At 40.1% G+C, this 18,848-nt stretch overlaps 1 protein-coding gene across 2 annotated transcripts in view; it reads left to right on the plus strand.

Annotated features, from left to right (window-relative positions):
* Positions 1–15,378, plus strand: part of SPPL2B (signal peptide peptidase like 2B) — a 31,958-nt gene extending 16,580 nt beyond the window's left edge. The window contains exons 10-15 of one of the 2 annotated variants that reach the window (XM_064396495.1): positions 173–247; positions 377–439; positions 1,811–1,910; positions 2,875–2,952; positions 5,295–5,455; positions 6,423–15,378. In XM_064396495.1, the coding sequence (XP_064252565.1) occupies positions 173–247; positions 377–439; positions 1,811–1,910; positions 2,875–2,952; positions 5,295–5,455; positions 6,423–6,710 (765 nt within the window). In that variant the 3' untranslated portion in view covers positions 6,711–15,378. Of the gene's footprint in view, positions 1–172; positions 248–376; positions 440–1,810; positions 1,911–2,874; positions 2,953–5,294; positions 5,524–6,422 lie in introns of both variants that reach the window. The other variant, XM_064396496.1, reaches the window with a different exon arrangement.
* Positions 15,379–18,848: the final 3,470 nt, after the last annotated feature.

An 18,848-nucleotide genomic window follows, 5' to 3' on the forward strand; every position in this document is an offset into this window, starting at 1 on the left:
GCATACAAGGCCCTATTCCTCTATCTAAAATATTTAGGAATTAAGCAAAATACATTAATGACTTGTTTTAGCCTTTGCAAGCTTTTTCTTTGAATAGCCTTCTAATTATTAATTCTTTGCTATTTGCTAATGCATTGTGTGTAAATATCAAATATCTTGTCTCTTCCTTCAGGGTTGTACCTTACTTCTCCTGGTTCTTTTTGTGTATGATGTATTCTTTGTATTTATCACACCTTTTCTGACAAAGGTAAGTAAGGTGCTTCTCTGTTGCCTGCTGCCCACAGAGCAAAATGTAATGACTTGTTTCTCTGTGTGTTCCTAAATGATCCCAGAGCTGCTGAGTGCTGATTTACAATTTTCCCATTTTTTTCTTTAGACTGGGGAGAGTATAATGGTGGAGGTGGCTGCAGGCCCATCTGATTCTGCCACTCATGAAAAGGTACTGCATGTTGTCTGAAAATCTGGCACTAGCTTTCAACTATTACACTTTTAACTTCTCTAAAATTCAAGACCACAAAGCTGAAATGAAGATGCCAGTCTGAAAAGAGCTTAATGTGGGAATAAGTGCTCCTGAATGTTTACTCTGGAGGGGCAAAGCAGACTTGTAGTGGTTCATCACACCAGCTTTGGTTTTCCTTTATCTTTTTTTGACAGGGTTTCAAGATAAGAAAGCTGGCTAGCTCAGCTTCACAAAAACATGACCACATCTGTAAATATTAACTTGTTGCTAATTAAGCGTGAGCATGTTTTCCTAAAGAGATAAAACATATAATCAGTCTGTCTCTTCCCCCTCCTTCCCTTTTTTGACATTTGCTTTATGGAAAGCTGAGGCTATAGGTAAAGGAGAGGAACACAAATTGGAGACAGAAGAAAACAGAAGTCAGTGTTCAGTGGGTTTTCACCGTTGGACAGCAGCCAATTGCATGAACACCTTACAAGATGTGGCTGACTCAGGGAGGAAAGTATGTGAGATGTAGGAGATAGTGAGATATAGTGAACAAAACAAAAAAACTAATCAGTAGGAAAACCTGGTTATATTAATTTGAGGATTAATTTGATCTGTTTCAGCAATGAATGTAGTAGTGTCATGTGGGAAAATAGCAAAGAAGATAGTTGTTTGAAGGATGTGGATCAATCCATACAAGTCCATACTATTTCTTTGACTTCTTTTGTTCTTCTCTCCTGTACCCCTTTAGTACCCCTTTGGATTCAACTTTGTGCACAGAATGAATTGTATAAAGTAGTCATGAAAGTATAAGTATTATATAAAATTATTTTGGCACTAATATAAGAAAATAAAAAAGAGAATAAAATTTATTTAATGCAATGTAAGAAATAAAATACAGGTTTGCAATGGACCGTGGCATACTGTGCCTCACATTGCAATTTATGTAGTAAATAGGAACACAGTGGGCAGGGAAGAGTCTTTAAAGTGATTTGAAAAATGACTTTTTAAAATTATTCGTGTCTTGGTCTTTTGAGACTTTTATTGCACCCAGATGAATGAACTGTATAAATTATTATTTCTTACGCATGTAGCAGCTTACCTAAATTTTGTACATACCTGCAGCTAAAGAAGAGTTGATGTCCTATTGTATGTGAAGACTTTGAAGTTAACCTAGTGTTTAGAAAGTATTTCATCATTCCCATCTTAAATGCATTTTGTTAGTTGTCAGTAATATTGTATGTAATGAAGGTATAAAAAGAGACATTTGATGTATTTGACTTGCACTTTGAGTACAGCAGGAACAAGTTCTGGTAGGTAGTGTCACTATGCTTTTCATCAGACATGTCTCTCTCTCATTCCAAGCTCCCAATGGTCCTGAAGGTTCCACGACTGAATTCCTCACCCTTGGCTCTATGTGACAGGCCTTTTTCTCTCCTAGGATTTGGAGACATTTTAGTTCCAGGTATTGTTTAGCATGTTAAGAATTTTACATGTTGCATTGTCGTATTAGTTTATTCCTCTTGTACTCCTGCTTCAAGTGGTAGGTTTGATTTGACTGGTATAAATCTGATAAATTTTCAAGTATAGGGTTTTCTTGTGCACTATTCACCTTTTCAACAAGAAAAATGCACATTAATCTTATGGTTCAGTTTCACATGCAGTGATGTCAAGAAATGTAGAGAAATTGCAGGAGTAGATTTAGCAACTGATTTTATACTATAAAGCATCTTTGATAGTATTGTGATAGAGGAAATGATTTGTCTGTTTGCACACAGATTAAGTACAGATGCCTGACCACTCAACACTTCCTGACTGTTAGTTACACTACACCCACTATTTCTGCCACATCTCTAAAATTTGATTTTAGATATTATGTAGAACTAACCCTGGCATCACTGCAGGTGAAAAAATTATGCACCTTCTGGCTTTAAGATTTCTTCTGCAAAATCATTTGTTTACTTTCTTGTATTTTGGGAAATATGAACTCTGTCATGCCTATTAGTCTCCCCTCCTCCCCTCAACCTGAAACAGGCATAGTCATTAACCATAAAATTCTACTGTCTTCAGTACCAGGTCGAAGGGCTGAACTTACTCCTGCTCTTGTTGTGAACACTGTAGTTTTACAAATGTTTAGTAGAGATGATATGACATTTTTATCTATGATCTGCATGTCTGTAGCTGTGTATTTTACTTTTGGAGTGCTTCCAATACATGGGGCTTGTACCATCAGATAACTGGTTTGTAAATTGTGCAGCCTCCTGGATGTGCTCTCATGGTGCTTAAACACAGGGTGCCAAGGAAGTTTTGTGGGAAAAAAAATTCTTGCAAGTTCCTAGTTGGTTTGATGTTTTTTGTTTGTTTTTTTTTTAATCATGAAGTGTGTGACTAGATTGAAAGCATATTGTAACTGTTTTTTCCTTTCCTAGGCTTACTGGTAGCCTATTGCCATAGATTTGATATTCAGGTGCAGTCATCCAGAGTCTATTTTGTAGCCTGCACAATAGGTATGTACCACAGTGCCACCTGAACACAAGACCTACAGGAGTGGCTCCCTCTAAAAGCATGCCATCAGTCTTGCATGGCATAGTGTGGGGGTTTTATCCTGTTCCTCTTTTTATTATTAAACAGAAATATTTATCAAAGTGCTTTCAAGGCTAGATCTTCCATCACCAAACTAGCTGATGTTGCTTTTCTGAGCTGTTTTGCCTTCCTTATGTAAGGGGAGGGAAGCTCTTGTTACCATGGCTGCCAAGGTCTCAGTCTACCCCTTGTAATTACACTATTTTTACATGTGCTCAGCTACTCATCGTGGTTTCTTGATTCATGAATCTTTGAGTTTATTGTGCATGAGAATTCAGGTTCAGGGATATCATCCTTTGGCTTTATTCTTAATTTCTTGTGTATTCTAAAAATGCATAAGCTATGATGCAAGGAATTTTATTATGATGACTGTAACACCTCTAGATAAGTTTTCTTCTTTGGTTTGTAAAATCCATGGAGTTATGTGCCATGAACGTAAATACTCCTGATGAATAGGATCTGACAGATTCCTGTTGTCTTGTCCTGATGTCCTGTTTGACCACAACCTCCCAAAAAACTCACTTCCTTCTCACTCTAGGACATACTTACAGTGTACTTCTGCTAGCAAAGACTTCTAATGCTTGCAGTGAATTTCATGAGAAATTGTCATTAACAATTTCTTTAGAAATTCTTTTGAAAAAATACCTAGGTTCATGGACACTTCTAGCAGGGGTAGAAAGATGCTTTTATTGATGTTCCAAATCAACGTCTCTCATATATAGTCAAACAAAATTGTTGTCTTATCTGGTACTTTAAAAATGTGTTTGCAGAAATCAGAAAATGTTGTATTGATAAAGACTCAGCAGTGTACTATTGCAGCACTGAGAATGAGCCACATACAGGGCTGAGTTAGCAAGATGGAGTCAGCAGTTATGAGAGGAGTGATTATTCCTCTCGATTTGTCACTTAAGACTGAGTTAACCAAGATCCCTGGTGCCAGACAAGACATTGACATACTGGAGTAAATCCAGTGGAGACCATCAGGATGGATGAAGACTGGAGCACAGGGTTGTAAAAAGAAGAGAAGTCAAAGAGGAGATTCTGTTGCTGCCCACAGCTACCTAATGGGAGACTGCAGAGAGGACAGAGACACTTTTCCTACAGGTGTGCACATAAGATGTGAGGCAATGGGCTTAAATCGTAATTAGAAACAATAAGAAACATTTTAATTATATATAAGGAACTCTCAGTAATAACAGAATATGCCGCTGCTCAAAAAGCATTTTCAAGAGCTGTCAAGAGCTATTGATTATTCTAATCACAGCCCTCTGAGATCATCAAGTCCAGTCAGTCCCCCAGCATTGCCAAGCCCACCTCTAACCATATCCCCAGATGCCAAATCCATAAATCTTTTAAATCCCTGCAGACACAGGTACTCCAACACTGCTCTGGGCAGCTGTGCCAGGACTGGAAAACCTTTTTGGGGAGGAAGCTCTGCCTAACATCCAATCTAAACCTCCCTGGTAGAACTTGAGGCCATTTCCTCTTGTCCTGTCCCTTGTTCCCTGGCAGCCCACCTGGCTGTACCCTCCTGTGAGGGAGTTGTGGAGAGTGAGGAGGTCCCCCCGAGTCTCCTTTTCTCCAGGTTGAGCTCCTTTCCCAGCTCCCTCAGCTACTTCTCTCAGACCCTTCCCCAGCTCTTTTCCCTTCTCTGGACAGCCCCTCAATGTCTTTCTTGACCTCCTGAAGAAAAATCTGGAATCTGGATCTGAAGAAAAAGTTGGATTAACTTCATTGTCTTGAAAACGTAATTGAAAATAATTACATTATGAGATCCAAGCTACTTCTGTTCTACTAAATAAATTTTGCCACATTTATGCAGAAATTAAATAGAAGGTAATAAAAACCTAGAGCAGGCTGGCTTTTTTTTTTTTAGCTGTGTGGCAGGATAGGAAGAAACAGCTAAAGCCAACCCAAACGAGAAGCACATTATAATGGTCAAAATGTTTGTCTGTATCCGCTGAGTTCACAAATATAATATTATGCACAATATTTCATATATTTATTTTGCTTAAGGTAGTTGTTTGATTGCACAGTATGGACTAGGCCAATCACACTACTTTCACATGTTATCAATAGAAAAACTGTAGTATTCCATGTTTACATGGTGTAAATAAGACTAAAGAGGCCTGTAAAACTTCTGGAGGTGTTTTGCATATTGTTTGAAAAAAGTTCCAGTGAGAATGCTCCTTTAGCCAGTTATTTAGTTGTGATTGAGCAAAGCTGTATCGGAATAACTGTGTTTGCTGGGTTTCTTTTCTTCCAGCATATGGCATAGGCCTTCTTGTGACCTTTGTTGCCTTGGCACTGATGCAGATGGGCCAGCCTGCTCTCCTCTACCTGGTGCCCTGTACTCTCCTCACCAGCTTCGTGGTGGCCCTTTGGAGAAGGGAGCTTGCCATGTTCTGGACGGGCAGCGGCTTTGCGGTGAATACCAGTTTGATATGAGTGTCTTCAGGAAATACTAATATTATAAAAACCTAACTAGAATTAAAGTTGAGTAAAATATTGCAGTATTATTACACAAACACAAAGATTTTGGTTTTGCTTGATTGTTTGCTTTTTTACGTACTTTTTATGCCTCAGTAAGATTTTCTGATTTTTGCAATTTTTATGGCCACTTAAATCAGAGTAGTGAAGTAGACCTTGTCCATCCTTCATTCTGCCAAAATGTTACTTGTTTGAGCTCTCTTGAAAGTATCACTAATAGTAAAAGGTTACAATATTATATAAAATGTGGGGTTTAGTACTATATAAAATATATCCTTAAAATACTTTCTTAATATTTTTTCATAGCATATTGTTTATGAAGGTGGAAATGTAGTTCAGTATTATTATCCCTTTGTTTCACAGTGCTACAAGTGAAATTAGCTTGATTCAAAAAGGAATAATTTCTGTCATGCATGATTTTAGTTTTTGAATACTTACTAGAAGGCCAAATCTGTGAAGCTGGAAGTTCCCCCAGTGAATCTTATTTTATTATTCAACTGTTTATGATAACTTTCACAAGCTTCCACTAGAGAAATTAATTTAATTGTTAAAGATCATCTGAAATGTTATGTAAAAGTTGCCAGTTCTTGTACAGTGATAGTAAAGGTGGGCAGAACTGGACAGTGGCCAAGGACCAAGTGCCTGTTGCTGCCTTATCAGCAGAGCACATCTGAAACGGGTGAGGAACAATCACTCAGAAAGCAAACACTTTTCTGGAAGGAAAAATTCCTCTGGTGTCCTATAAAACACAAAGAAAGGGTAACTGTATGCATCTGTCCACTGCTGGAGAATGATTGCAGAGTCGATGGACCTTTAGTCTTCATCTTTTATGACCGTTTCCTTGGATAACTGGACACAATAGTTCTTGTTTTCCATCATTTTGACTGTGATCTTCCATTTACAGAAAGACCTACCTCAGCCTCCTGTGGTGATAGCTCCTGTCAACTGCCCCCAGCTTCCCAAAGACAGCAGTGTGCCAGCCTCTCAACAGGACACTGAGGAAATGACTAACCCCACCCTGCACGTGAAGGAGCTGCACGGCTCTGCCTCAGCTGAAGAGGAGCTGGCTGATACCAGCACAAAGACGGACCAGTCAGAAATCTCTGTGGCCCACAGTGAGGAACCAACTGCTCAGAATAAGGATGACCTTGAAAGCAAATGCCTAAATGCAGAACAAAACCAGCTGGAATAAGTGATGTGATAAGAACTCCTTACTTTCCCTCACAAACATACATAAAACCAGTATGTACTTAGGACTGGTTTAGTAGGGTTTGCTTTCATTGAGGAACCTCACTAGGAGTCTGATCATCAAATCCAGCAAGGAATGTTCTGCCTCCAGCTTTGGTACAGCTATATACTTAAAACATCTTTCTGAAATATGGTGCTCTCCAGGAGTTCTGATGTGTGGGTTTCAATGATCACTGTTACTGAATGCCTTTGACCGTTTGTTCCATTTGCATTATAGCAGGATAGCATCAAGAGTCTTTTATTTACTCAGTATTCTGTGCTTGTGTGGCTGTTTCTCTGCTGTACCATGATGTAGGTTAACATGGAGGAAAAGCATTGAACAAGTCTGCTACAATGCTTACTTGAGAGAAACATGGGGGGGTTCTTTGGATTTTTTTTTTTTTGCACTTTCCCTGTTGTCACCATTTACTTCTCCTGACTTGTCAAAGCCATTGGTATAAGGGAATGCATTATTACAAACTGACATTCAGGAAATGCAGAGAATGGTTAAATTACCATTACTCGAAAAGGCTTTATGCTACCATGATGCATTAAATGCATCTCTTAACTTTTTTGTCTTTGTTTTTACTTCTATGTACCTGAGCTACTAGTCTAGTTTAAAAGGCAGGGTGAGTACAGCTTCGGGAAGCTTTCTAGGCATTCATGTGAACTCTGAGGGCTCTGATAATAAAGAGGGTTGGTCACAGAATAATGCTTGGAAGCAAATGCATATTAGGAATGTTTAGAAATAAAATATAAACCAAATAGGTGAAAAAAATTAGGTAGTAGCACTATACTAAGCTTAACAGGCAGTATTTTCATTGGGAAAATGTTAAAGCGCAAATGTTCTTATGTTTGGGGCTTTGAGCTTCTATTTGTTCTTCATTCAAGGAATATAATTGTGATTTCTAATTCTGAAGAAAATAGTCTAATTTTTCATTCCCAACGGAGCACATATGGTGCTAGAGACAGTTATGATTTAAAAGATACTTGCTGCTCAGTAACTTACCAACTGCCTAAGTCATGTTTTGTCTTTGTCCCAAGAATAGCCAAAGCATAGTCTGTCAGGTTCTGGAGTGAACCTGAGAGCTCACTTATTATTTTGTGTCTCTTGCTACATTGTGAAGGAATTTGTGAATTTAAAAATTTTGGGGTGCAGCTGGTCTTACTTCATATTCCTGAAATTGTTTGTTTTCCTGTATAATATGATTGAGTCTTTTATGCATCAGCTTTTGTACATAGAAAGATAATGGGTTTTTTGTGTTACTTGTTCCATCTAAGTACATTTGGCTTTATCAGAGGAGTCTGTTCTGCACTTATGTTGCAATTCTAGAAAGCCTCAAACACTTCACACAAAAACTGAAATAGAAAAAGGAAGTGTTATAGGATCCTTCGATATGATTCCAGATTGCATGGAAGAAATACTCTCGAGTATTTGGGAGCCCAGAATGTCATTTACAAAAGTATTGTTGCAGTGATGCAGATAGAGGCATTATTGTTAAATTGAGAGTCTCCAGTTGGCATGTTGAATTGGAGTTGAAGGGCTCTCTTTTCAAGAATGTCGGTTAAATATCAACCATTGTCTTTTTGGCTACATCTTCCATAATTTTGCCTTGTGTTTTTTGGATGAAAGCTTTTGTGGGCAATGGTAGCATTCTTCCTCTAGAATGTGAGCAGCTTTCTCTAAAACCACGCTCTGGCTTCAGAGTTTTACCAGCTTCTGCTTGAAGCCTTGAACCTTGTCTGATAAGATGATTTATGAAGTTTTTTTTGAAAGCTCCCTGGGTCCAATGGCCAACACAACATTTAATTTACAAGAAGATAGTACTGAAGCAATCTGCTTTTCAGTCTTCTCTTTAATGGCCCATTACTTTGGCCAGCAGTAACCTGAACCAGTTATTAATAATAAAAAGCAACAGAAACACTTCACTGAAAACTTCAGTTAGCTGCATTATGCCTTAATTTAAGTATTTGTGTAAGTATGGTTATTAAATTATGAAAGCAGTCTTTTGTTTAAATAATTAACTTGATAAATAGCAAGGTAAGTTGAAGACTGACTCAAAGTTCTATTGGTTTTTGCCTTGATCATCTCTTAGTCAGAATGTTGTTTGGAGTAGCTTTCTACATACTTAAAAGCCAGTAGCTTTCTGATGACAAAGCATTAGGTGTTATCATCTACTTGAAAGTGTACTTTTGTATTTGTTCTCCTGTGTGGTTAGGAAACAGTTTATTTCAGATTGTTCATAGCTCAGTTAAAACAGAAGAACTGGTCCCACTGAACTAGGCATTTCACAGTTGCATTCTGGACATTCTGCCTCACCTCGGGTTTTGGGGCATTTCTTATCTGTTTTTAAGTGTAATTTTTTTCTCCCCCAAACAACAAAGAATGCAGGGGAAAAAATCACAATTGCTTCTCAGTGTAGTACATCCAGTTAAAGCATGTGAAGTGGCAACAATTTACAGACTTTGACTATCTCAGTACTGTACAAATCAGGTGACCCTGGTGCTCCAGTTTGGCTGTGACTGTTTGGACCCTGATCCTGGGCAGATCAATCCCTTCCATCAAACAACAAGGCTTTTTTTTGTCTTTAAAAAACTTCCCTGATCAGCTTAATTTAAAACTTAATGTTGTATAGGAAAATATGCCTATCAGTTCAACATGACTGACTCTGATTTTATTTGATTATTTTCAATACACATTCCACACCAAACTTGAGTTTTAATATGTAAAGTAATTAAAGTAATATTAATGTTAAAAATAATGTTGAGAGGCTTGTTGTTTATGTCTTTCACATACTAAGCCTTATCTGTAGAAATTCAGTAGGGGTTCTGAGAACTTGTATGTGTTCAGGGGAAGCATTTCTTTTAGTCAAAAAAACCCCAAACAAACACAAAAACCCCAGCAACAATCAACACCACTAAAACAAAACTTCATTTGAGAAAATCTTTGGATCCCAGTAATGAGGGTCAGATTCCTTCTTCAGGTGTGTGCTTTGGTCTCCTCCCTGCTGAAGGATTGCCCAAATGCAGCTGAAGATAGAATGGAATATGAAAGACTTTACTGAGGATGACAAGAGAAAAGTATCCCAAACCCTCTTTGAATTTTGTGGATTTTATTTTTCTTGTCAGAAATGAAGAACATTTTAGATGAAATATATAAAAGAGAAACACAACAGATTTAAAGATATATTCTGTGTTTACCAGTGGCACTAATAAAAATGCATCCACATGTGTAGGAATTACACTTGCGAAAATATTAAACGTTTTCTCTTAAATTGGACAGATGCCAGACAACAGAAAATCTGCAGCACAGCCTATTTTCCAAAAGGTTTATTAACATGTTTCATAGAAATCTTCATTTAGAAAACTGTTTCCATATTTCTTGAACATTTTCCATGGTCTTGGATAATTGGTCAAGCTTTTCCTTCAGAGGATGATGCTCTTTCCTTACAGTACCCCTCAGTATGGCTGTTGTTAAGAATGTCTTTACAGTATTTTTCAGCCCTGCACATTTCTGTGTTTCAGCTTTGATTTTTGCATTCCCGCTGCATTGTTCCAGCTGGGAACAGATGATGACTACCATGGTAGTGCCTGTTGACTTCTGAGTATGCTGGAAACTGGTGCTGACTGTGGCTGCAGTCTTTAATAAGTTAATCTGCCTCGGGGAGATGCTGTGAATTTACCTGCAGCTCTTTAAAAAAGCCCGTATTGGATGCTTGAGAACAGTGTTGCCTTGAAGTTAAAGCTCAGGTGCACTGTTTTAGTGCAAGGTCCAGTGCTTTTGTTCTTGTCTTCAGCCCTGTGGCTGTGTGTGTGTTTCTGGTTTGTTGCACTACACAGGCTGTATAGCATGTAAAGCCCATGATACTTCTTTTTAACAGCAGCTTCATTGATTGTCCATGAACAAACCAGAGTATTTTGTACATGCTTCCATCATCTGGTGTGTTATTTGTAGTGTACAGAAGGCTGAATATGCTGGCCAAGCAGCAGTGTATACAACTAATGATTATCAGTGCTTGACACTTAGCACATTGATACAAATGTGAAATACAGATATACCAGTAGATCCAAATACTCATCCAAAGCCTGCAGAGATGGTGCTTTTTTCCATGACAAATATAATCTCTGATATTTTCAAAAGAATGTAGGGCTGTGTCTTCAGGCAAATGAGGACAGGAACTATTTTCAGAGGTCCAGAAAACATCATCGACAAGGAGCAATTAATCTTTAGGTATTTTAATCTTGCATATGTTTTCATATGTTTTCCTAGCTGGAGCAGGACATGAAGAACAGAGCTGCACTAACAGCTTTTCAGTTTAGGTTTTTGCCAGTGGTGCTGGCTCGGGTGGAGAGAGGGAAGATAAGAAAAAACTGAAGATGACTCAGAAATGCATGAGGAAACACTGAACAAGAAAGGCAGTGGAAGAGAAGATCTAAGGGCATGATAAATAGCCATAAATCTGAAATGTTGCTGCAAATTGGGAAAACAGTTTGTCATTTTCAAGTAGGGATGACATTAGAATTAATAGACTTAATAAGGAAATTTTGGTGCTGGTGGTAGGAAAAATCTGGAAGTGGCTGATGGGTGAAGGGCTCAGGGGGACTGGGCAGTGCCCAGTGCATGAGCTCCTTTGGTTCTTTGAGGAGAGAACTGAACCACACCAACCAGAGTCATTTCATGCCACTGACACTTGGGGTCACCCAACAAACCTAGTCCTACCTGTCCAGATATAGTCTGAGGGTCAGGATTCCTGGTTTTAATGAAGTTATAGCATGCACTTCATCCCAGAGTACTCAGTTTATATATGATGAATGCTGTCAGGGTGTTCTGTAACCACTGATGGTCAGTTCAGCTCTTGTGAGACAAAGACTGTGTTTTCTGCTACTTAAAAGTGATAAATCTTCTGGAAAGTAACCGTATCAATTTTAGTCTTTTTTGTCTATGTCTAATTTGTTGAATTGCTTCTGGCAGCCTGGAACATTTTCAGAACAAGACAGCTTTGTGTGCTACCAGAAGCTTCCTTTGGCCAGTGGCATAAAAGAACTTTCTTTTCACTGATCCTCTCTATCATCTCTATTTATCAATTATGTGCTTTTCTGTGAGGGTTACACCTGTTCCAGTTTTGCAGTTAAATATTCAGATTATGTGGAGTAAAGATGGCATTTTACCATCTGTAGATTAGTGATAGGTGATGAATAATGAGTTTAAATTGGATTTTCTTGAATTGGGAACTAGTGTACTGTACACAATAATCCATAATTTCATGAACTAGCAGAGGACTTAATTTCATGTACTGCAGGGGCTCAGGCTTGGTTCTGTTTGCCAGAAGCTGTTAGTGAGTCCAGCAACCAGGGGTTACAGGTGCACAGGCTGCTACATTTATTTGGAGCTACCTTCCGTAGGTGAAGGTGGTGTTACAGTTTATCCTGTTTTCTCATAATATTTTTCTGCATGTCAGCATGAAAGTTTGGCTCCAGATGGCAAACTTCATCCAAGTGTTTGTCTCTGAAAAATTCTGAGATTATCTGCTAGCTAGATTGTTTTTGCTTAAGAGCTGCTTCCTGCTGACAGACATGCACTGTATGTCGTGAACTGACTTTGAGTGTTTCATGTAAATATTGGTCAGCTGAAAATATGCAGAGACATGGTTTCAAAGTAAACCAGGTCATCACCAGCTTATGTCCCATCCCTGGAAGTTCAAGGCTAGGCTGGATGTAGCCCTTGAGCAACCTGAATCTAGTGGATGACATCCCTGCCTGTGGCAGGGGCTGGAATGAGATGATCTTAAAGGTCCCTTCCAACCCAAACCGTTTTGTGCTTCTAAGATTCTATCATAACTCCTAAAAATGTTGGTGGCTTGGGCTGGTAGGAGCCCTGCAGTAGCAGACAGCCAACACCTCATAGTCAAGTGCTGCTGAAAGATCTGCAGCCCTGAGGATGTGGCACTTGGCATGAGCACCCTGTTCAGTCGGTGCAGCGAGGGCTCCCAGAGCCCGACCCTGGGGTGCGGTTGCACACAAGAGTCGTTTCTGATGTTTCCAATACAGTAGCTTCTTCCTTGAACCAGAGGTTTGGAATGGATATAAATAATAACTCTTTTAATCTGAAACATATGTTTGTGGTCAGGAAATTGCCATAAACCTGCCACTTCTCCACTGTAGATCCAAGCCTTGAACGCTGGGATGGTGGGAAGCTGGTGCTGATTGAGGAGGAGCACACTCCTTCACCTGCATTCACCAGCAAGGAACCAGAAGATAATTTTATTTTTCTGCTCTGACTGAAGTTGTTCTGATTTATGTTGAACAAAACCTTCAAAATAGGGGTTCAGGTTTAGTTTGACAAAATGAAAAGCAACCCACAGTGGCATAGTTTAAACCTATTTGTGTCATAATCTACTTTTTCCATAATCAGTGGTGGAGACTGCAAAAAATGTTTATCAGAGATGTTGCAGCAGACCCTAAGTTGGCAGCAAGCCTGTGTGGCAAACAGGCTGTCTGCTCTGATGGACAATTAGTGCCCTGCTCTGCCTGTGCTGGGGTGAGCATGTCAGCAGTTTGTCTTCAACTCATATTTTGCCACTTGTCTCCTCCAGCAACCTTTTGACTGTCCACTCTCATACAGATTCCCACAGCCAGCACTGGTTGTGGGAGAGCAAGAAGAAATCTGTCACAGAGCACTCCTGGTGCTGTAGGAAAGGCATGAAATGGAATTGACCACTGTTGTCAGCCTGGGGCCCGGGCCATGTGCTGCGCTCATCATGGGGCTGAACACACAGAACCTCAATCCTAAAGCCACTGACAGGAACTGTGAGCTCTGGTACTTTCAGCCTAGCAACACATGAAAGCAAAACCTAAGAAAAATCTGAATTTACAGCCCTGCCCATGGATGCTCTGTTCATCACTGACCATGTTCCTTCAAGGCTGGAGGAACTGGGGTCTGATAGCCTGCCAGCAAGCCACGAGCCCCCTGTGACCCTTGCAAGTGTTACTATACTAAAACTGAATCAGAAATGCTTTGGGTGTGGATTGGTGGGAGGCTGGGAGCAAAAATTTCAGGCAGTATAAAGATGATTTACAAGCTAAAACCCATTTGGATACTTGACAGTAGCTACTTTTAGAGAGGAAGTTGATTCTTGGAGATAACATTATCAATCTTAAATGTCTGGTGTCTTTGTGGAAGGACTTTGTAATGGTGTTCAAATAGTAGTACATAGGATGGTATATGAAGAGTGCAACATAAAAGATTTTTAATTTTAGCACTTGCAAATGCATCTGTTTACCTCTACATATGTACGCATGAAGAATAAACTTTAATCTCATTTCAGGTACTAAAGGAAAGATTTTCTCTTGATCCAATGTTTTACATGTTTTTGCTGTTGTAAGATCTGCTATGCAGCTTGGTCCTTTTTTTTTTAATTTAAAAAAAAAACCCCACACTAAAAAACAACTCCTCCCTCCTTAAAAAGAACAGCTGAGGAAGTTGGCCAGTGTAGGAGACTGGTATGAAAACTTACTTGGAGTATTTTTCCTGCAAAAAAAATTTCAAACAAACAAGCTATGGAAATGAAGAGCAGATGGGACATAAAGAATGATGAATTTAGTTCTCTGTAAGGACATAGTCAGTGATGCTGACTTGTGTTTCCTTTACCTTGTCAGTCAGTCTGTCAATGGCACACACCACGTGGATCAGTCCCACAGTTGTAGCTGATTGTGGAGTTGTTGATTCCCCATGGGAAGAGGGTCCCTCTCCCCTCACTCAGGCTACTACTTGATGACTTATAAAATTGTGCATATTGTGTGACATCTGCAAGGACAGATAAATCAGTAATTCTGTGACTTTTGTCTATGATACAAGTATCTTCTATCTATGGTACAAGATTTTTTTTCTGCTGCTGTTGTTTGTAAGTAGTAGGAAGTACAGACTGTGTCACCTTTTGGATCCCTTCCTGTGCTGACACTGAGAGAGAGCCATTGCGAAAACCAAGGGAAAAAGCAAGTTTGTTCCTAAGTAGTAAAAAAAATTTTGGCAAACATTTCTGTTTTTCCAAAACTGTAGGTCTTCCCATAGTACATGCATCAGATTTTCAGTTCGGTCTGGGTGGCCTTTTCCCACCCTATGTCTGTATGGATCTTTATGGTTTTGATACCAGCCCTCCCTCTGGCTGAATTACAGCCTTCTATCCAATTGCACAGCACATCATTCTATATATATTTTTTTTTAAAAAAATATGTAAATACATTGTAATACATAGGATTTCCAGTGACCAGATGTAGATTATCTTTCCTTCTGTGGTGTAACATGGGAAAAAACCTATTTCAAAATTAATGAGGATTTCAAAAACCTATTTCAAAATTAATGAGGCAGAATCTTAAGACAAACACATGAGAAATATCTCAAGGGTTTCTGCAGAGTGAATTTTCTCTGGAATAAGGAAGCCTGTTTCAGGCATATATAGATAAAATGAAAGAAAGCAAACTTGAAATTGACTGGTCAGCTATCAAATTGTAGGCGTTTAGTTTTTTCCTTCTATTTTGCTTTTTAAAAACACTGGAATTTCCTTTAGTCTGTTTTAGTTTAAAACTGTAAAAAATTTCTAAAAGTATCAAATAAAGTTACCTAATTTTTGAACTGAGTTTTGCTATTTTATATCACCCGAAAGTTTTAAACACTTTTTTTGTTTGTTTGTTGCAGGATGTGATAAAATGTGGGTTGGAATTTAAAGTTCACTGTGTACAGCTCCCACCATGAGCTGGATTCCATGCAAAATTCTTAAAACTTGCTCAATACCAGAAACAGTGTTTGACATCCCCATGCAGTCCACACAAGTAATCTCTTTCCCTGGCTTTTGTAACCCTGACAGAATTCCACAATAGTTTGGGTTGGAAGGACCTTAAAATCCATCCCATCCCATCCCACCCCACCCCACCCCACCCCACCCCATCCCATCCCATCCCATCCCATCCCATCCCATCCCCAGGCAGGGACACCTCCCACTGTCCCAGGCTGCTCCCAGCCCTGCCCAGCCTGGCCTTGGGCACTGCCAGGGATCCAGGGGCAGCCACAGCTGCTCTGGGCACCCCAAGCCAGGGCCTGCCCAGCCATTAAAAGTCGTGTAATCACTTGTACCAATAAATTGGGTTTGTTCTGACTATTCTGTTGCATGGTGAAGTGCTATTGCTTAGGAAGGGAGGTGTTTACTAACAGTCCCTTTTTCTAAAAAAATGCTGAATATCTACTGAATTACAAGGCAAGTCATGGGTATATCCAGGAACGGTACAAACTGACAACAGGTACAACTCCACCCTGTGTTTCTGCTTAGTATGTCCTGCATTTCACTTTTAAATACACAATACAGCTGAGAAAAGGGAAATTGAGAAATTTCTTGTGATATCTGATGATAAAATACAACAACAAAACCAACCAATCAAACAAAAAGAAAACTACACACACACACACAAAAATCCAATCCACTAAAAAAACAGCTGCAGCAAGATAGCCTTTCTGTCTGGACTGTCACTGGGAACAAAGAGACAGCTGCTTCCATCCAGAAAAGGCAGATTCAAAACCAGAAAGACTGGGTTCATTTTAAATAGAGGGTAGTAAATATTAAGATACAATCTGGCCACAAAGCTCATCCTAAAGTATTGTAAACATATTATCTGAAACAGTGCTCGGTGCTCTAGATTTAGAGGTACATCTGCAAAATGGTGTGACCTTTATATTCTTGTACTTGGTTATTCCTGTATCTGTTGAGTAGACAAGGACAAGGACAGAGCATTGGTTGTTTGGGATTTTGTGGGTTTGGGCTGGTTTGTGTTGGTTTGGGCAGCAGGTTGTTGGTTTTGGGGTTTTTTGTTTGTTTGGGTTTTTCCCTCTTTTTTTTTTTTCTTTTTTTTTTCCTTTTCCCAGGGGGATATTTGGTTCCGGTTTTTTTTGCAAAAACCCATAGTATAGGTCTTGACACAAAGTAATGCTGTAATTCCAACAGGAGCTGTTGACTGAACTGCTGGTCTGCTGAGCACTTGTGGTGGAGCCCACAGTTCTCCCTGCAGTGCCACAAGTGCAGATCCATCACTACTGAAGATCTGGACATTCTGAGCCCCTCCTGACTGTGCATATGCCAAAGATCTGTCCTACGTGACCATTTCTGCGTCTGCAGGGACAGTTTGTGTGGACTATTCACAGGCATTTTATCTCTCTACACCTTGCTGAGTTTTGCAGCAAAACCCCCTCAGGCATCTCAGGAAGGAGGGGCTGAATTCTCCACATTCTCCACCCAGGGTGATGGCTCAGTTAAGTACAGGGATTGCCCTATGCAAGGGGGCTGCCTGAAGCTTGGTTTCAGGGCACACTGAAATTCCCACCTGGAGAGCTCCTGTGCCAACTGCTGAAATACATTTTTGAGAATGTATTCAGTCAATTACCAAATTTCAAATCAGCTCATTGCCTCACTTGTGCAGGTGGTTAACTGGGGAGTTCTTGGACCACCTGGGGATTTGGATACATCTGTCCTACTTTTCTTCTTGTGGGAACTTTAACGAGGCATATACAGCATTGTGATCTCTTTTTCTAAGTACAATTTCCATGTTCACGGTTTCTCAGTCTCACCACCAAGATAGATTTGACTCTCTAGATCACCTCTGCATACCGCTCTGTTAGAAGAGTTTCTTGGAAAGAGATGCAGCTTTCAGAAGAGTGTGCTACATGTCTCCAGTGGCTCCTAGGAGTCACCCTGTTCCCAACAGATGCTCCTGAGCAGGTTCTGTTATAGTCAGGTATGTCTGCACCCTCTGCAATGCACAGCCATCTAGCCCACCATTCAAATCTTTCATGTTTTCCTCTCTGTGGGGCAGGGAAAGTTCTCTTTTATGTGGAGGACTAAGAAAACACAGCAAGAGTTGGCCTGCTGCCCCTTGCTAGATCAGTCTGCTGCGCAGCACGGGTTGCACTAAAATACTAAAATAGAGAACATTAAGGAGCTTCATGAACTCCGTGGCATGGGCATTCCAGAGGAAGAATCTTTCAGTCTTGTTGAACTTGAGGAGGTTTCTTTTGCCCTGTCTGCTGTAGTCTGTTACATTATTACAGTCTCATCAGCCACAGTCAGGAGCTCTTTAAAGCTCCTAAAGATAAAAAATGTCCACACCACCTACTGTATAGTGATGAGGGCAATAGTCCTATTCACAGAATCCCATAATTGTTTGGGTTGGGAGGGACCTTAAAGCCCACGTTCCAGCCCTGCCACAGGGAGGACACATTTCACTAACCCAGGCTGCTCCCAGCCCTGTCCAGCCTGGCCTTGGGCACTGCCAGGGATCCAGGGGCAGCCACAGCTGCTCTGGGCACCCCAAGCCAGGGCCTGCCCACCCTCACAGGGAACAATTCCTGCCCAATCTCCCATCCAGCCCTGCCCTCTGCCACTGGCAGCCATTCCCTGGCTCCTGTCCCTGCAGGCCTTGTCCCCAGTCCCTCTGCAGCTCTCCTGGAGCCCCTTCAGGCCCTGCCAGGGGCTCTGAGCTCTGCCTGGAGCCTTCTCTTGTCCAGGGGAGCAGCCCCAGCTCTGCCAGCCTGGCTCAGAGCAGAGGGGCTCCAGCCCTGGCAGCATCTCCTCTGGATTTGCTCCAACAGATCCATGTCCTTCCTGATGCTGAGGACCCCACAGGTAGGTGTAGTGCTCCAGGTGAGGTATTTCAAGTGAAAAATTAATTCCAAATGACCTTCAGAAGGCCAAATGAAGAGTATATTTATTCTGTGTCTTTTTATCCCCTGGATGGGGATAGAGAAAATGCACAATTCTGTGGCCATTACAGAGTTGCTCAATGGTCTCAAAACAATTCTTCCATCAAAATTCAAACAACTTTCATTAATAAGTTAGTATGTCACTCAATATTTCTATGATATTTCCATAGGGGGAAAAAGGAGAGAGGGAAACTCTTGCAGAAGAAAGCTACATAACCATCCATTTTGTCTATTTATTAAAATGAATAGTGCAGAATTTAATTTTATGAAAAAAATTTGTCAAATGTCTCTCATAAAGTTATGTATGAGTATAATTTTTTTTAATTCCTATGTTCTCTTACATCTTCATTGGTTTATCACTCT

Source organism: Passer domesticus, chromosome 21 (genome assembly GCF_036417665.1).
Source record: "Passer domesticus isolate bPasDom1 chromosome 21, bPasDom1.hap1, whole genome shotgun sequence".
NCBI lineage: Eukaryota > Metazoa > Chordata > Aves > Passeriformes > Passeridae > Passer > Passer domesticus.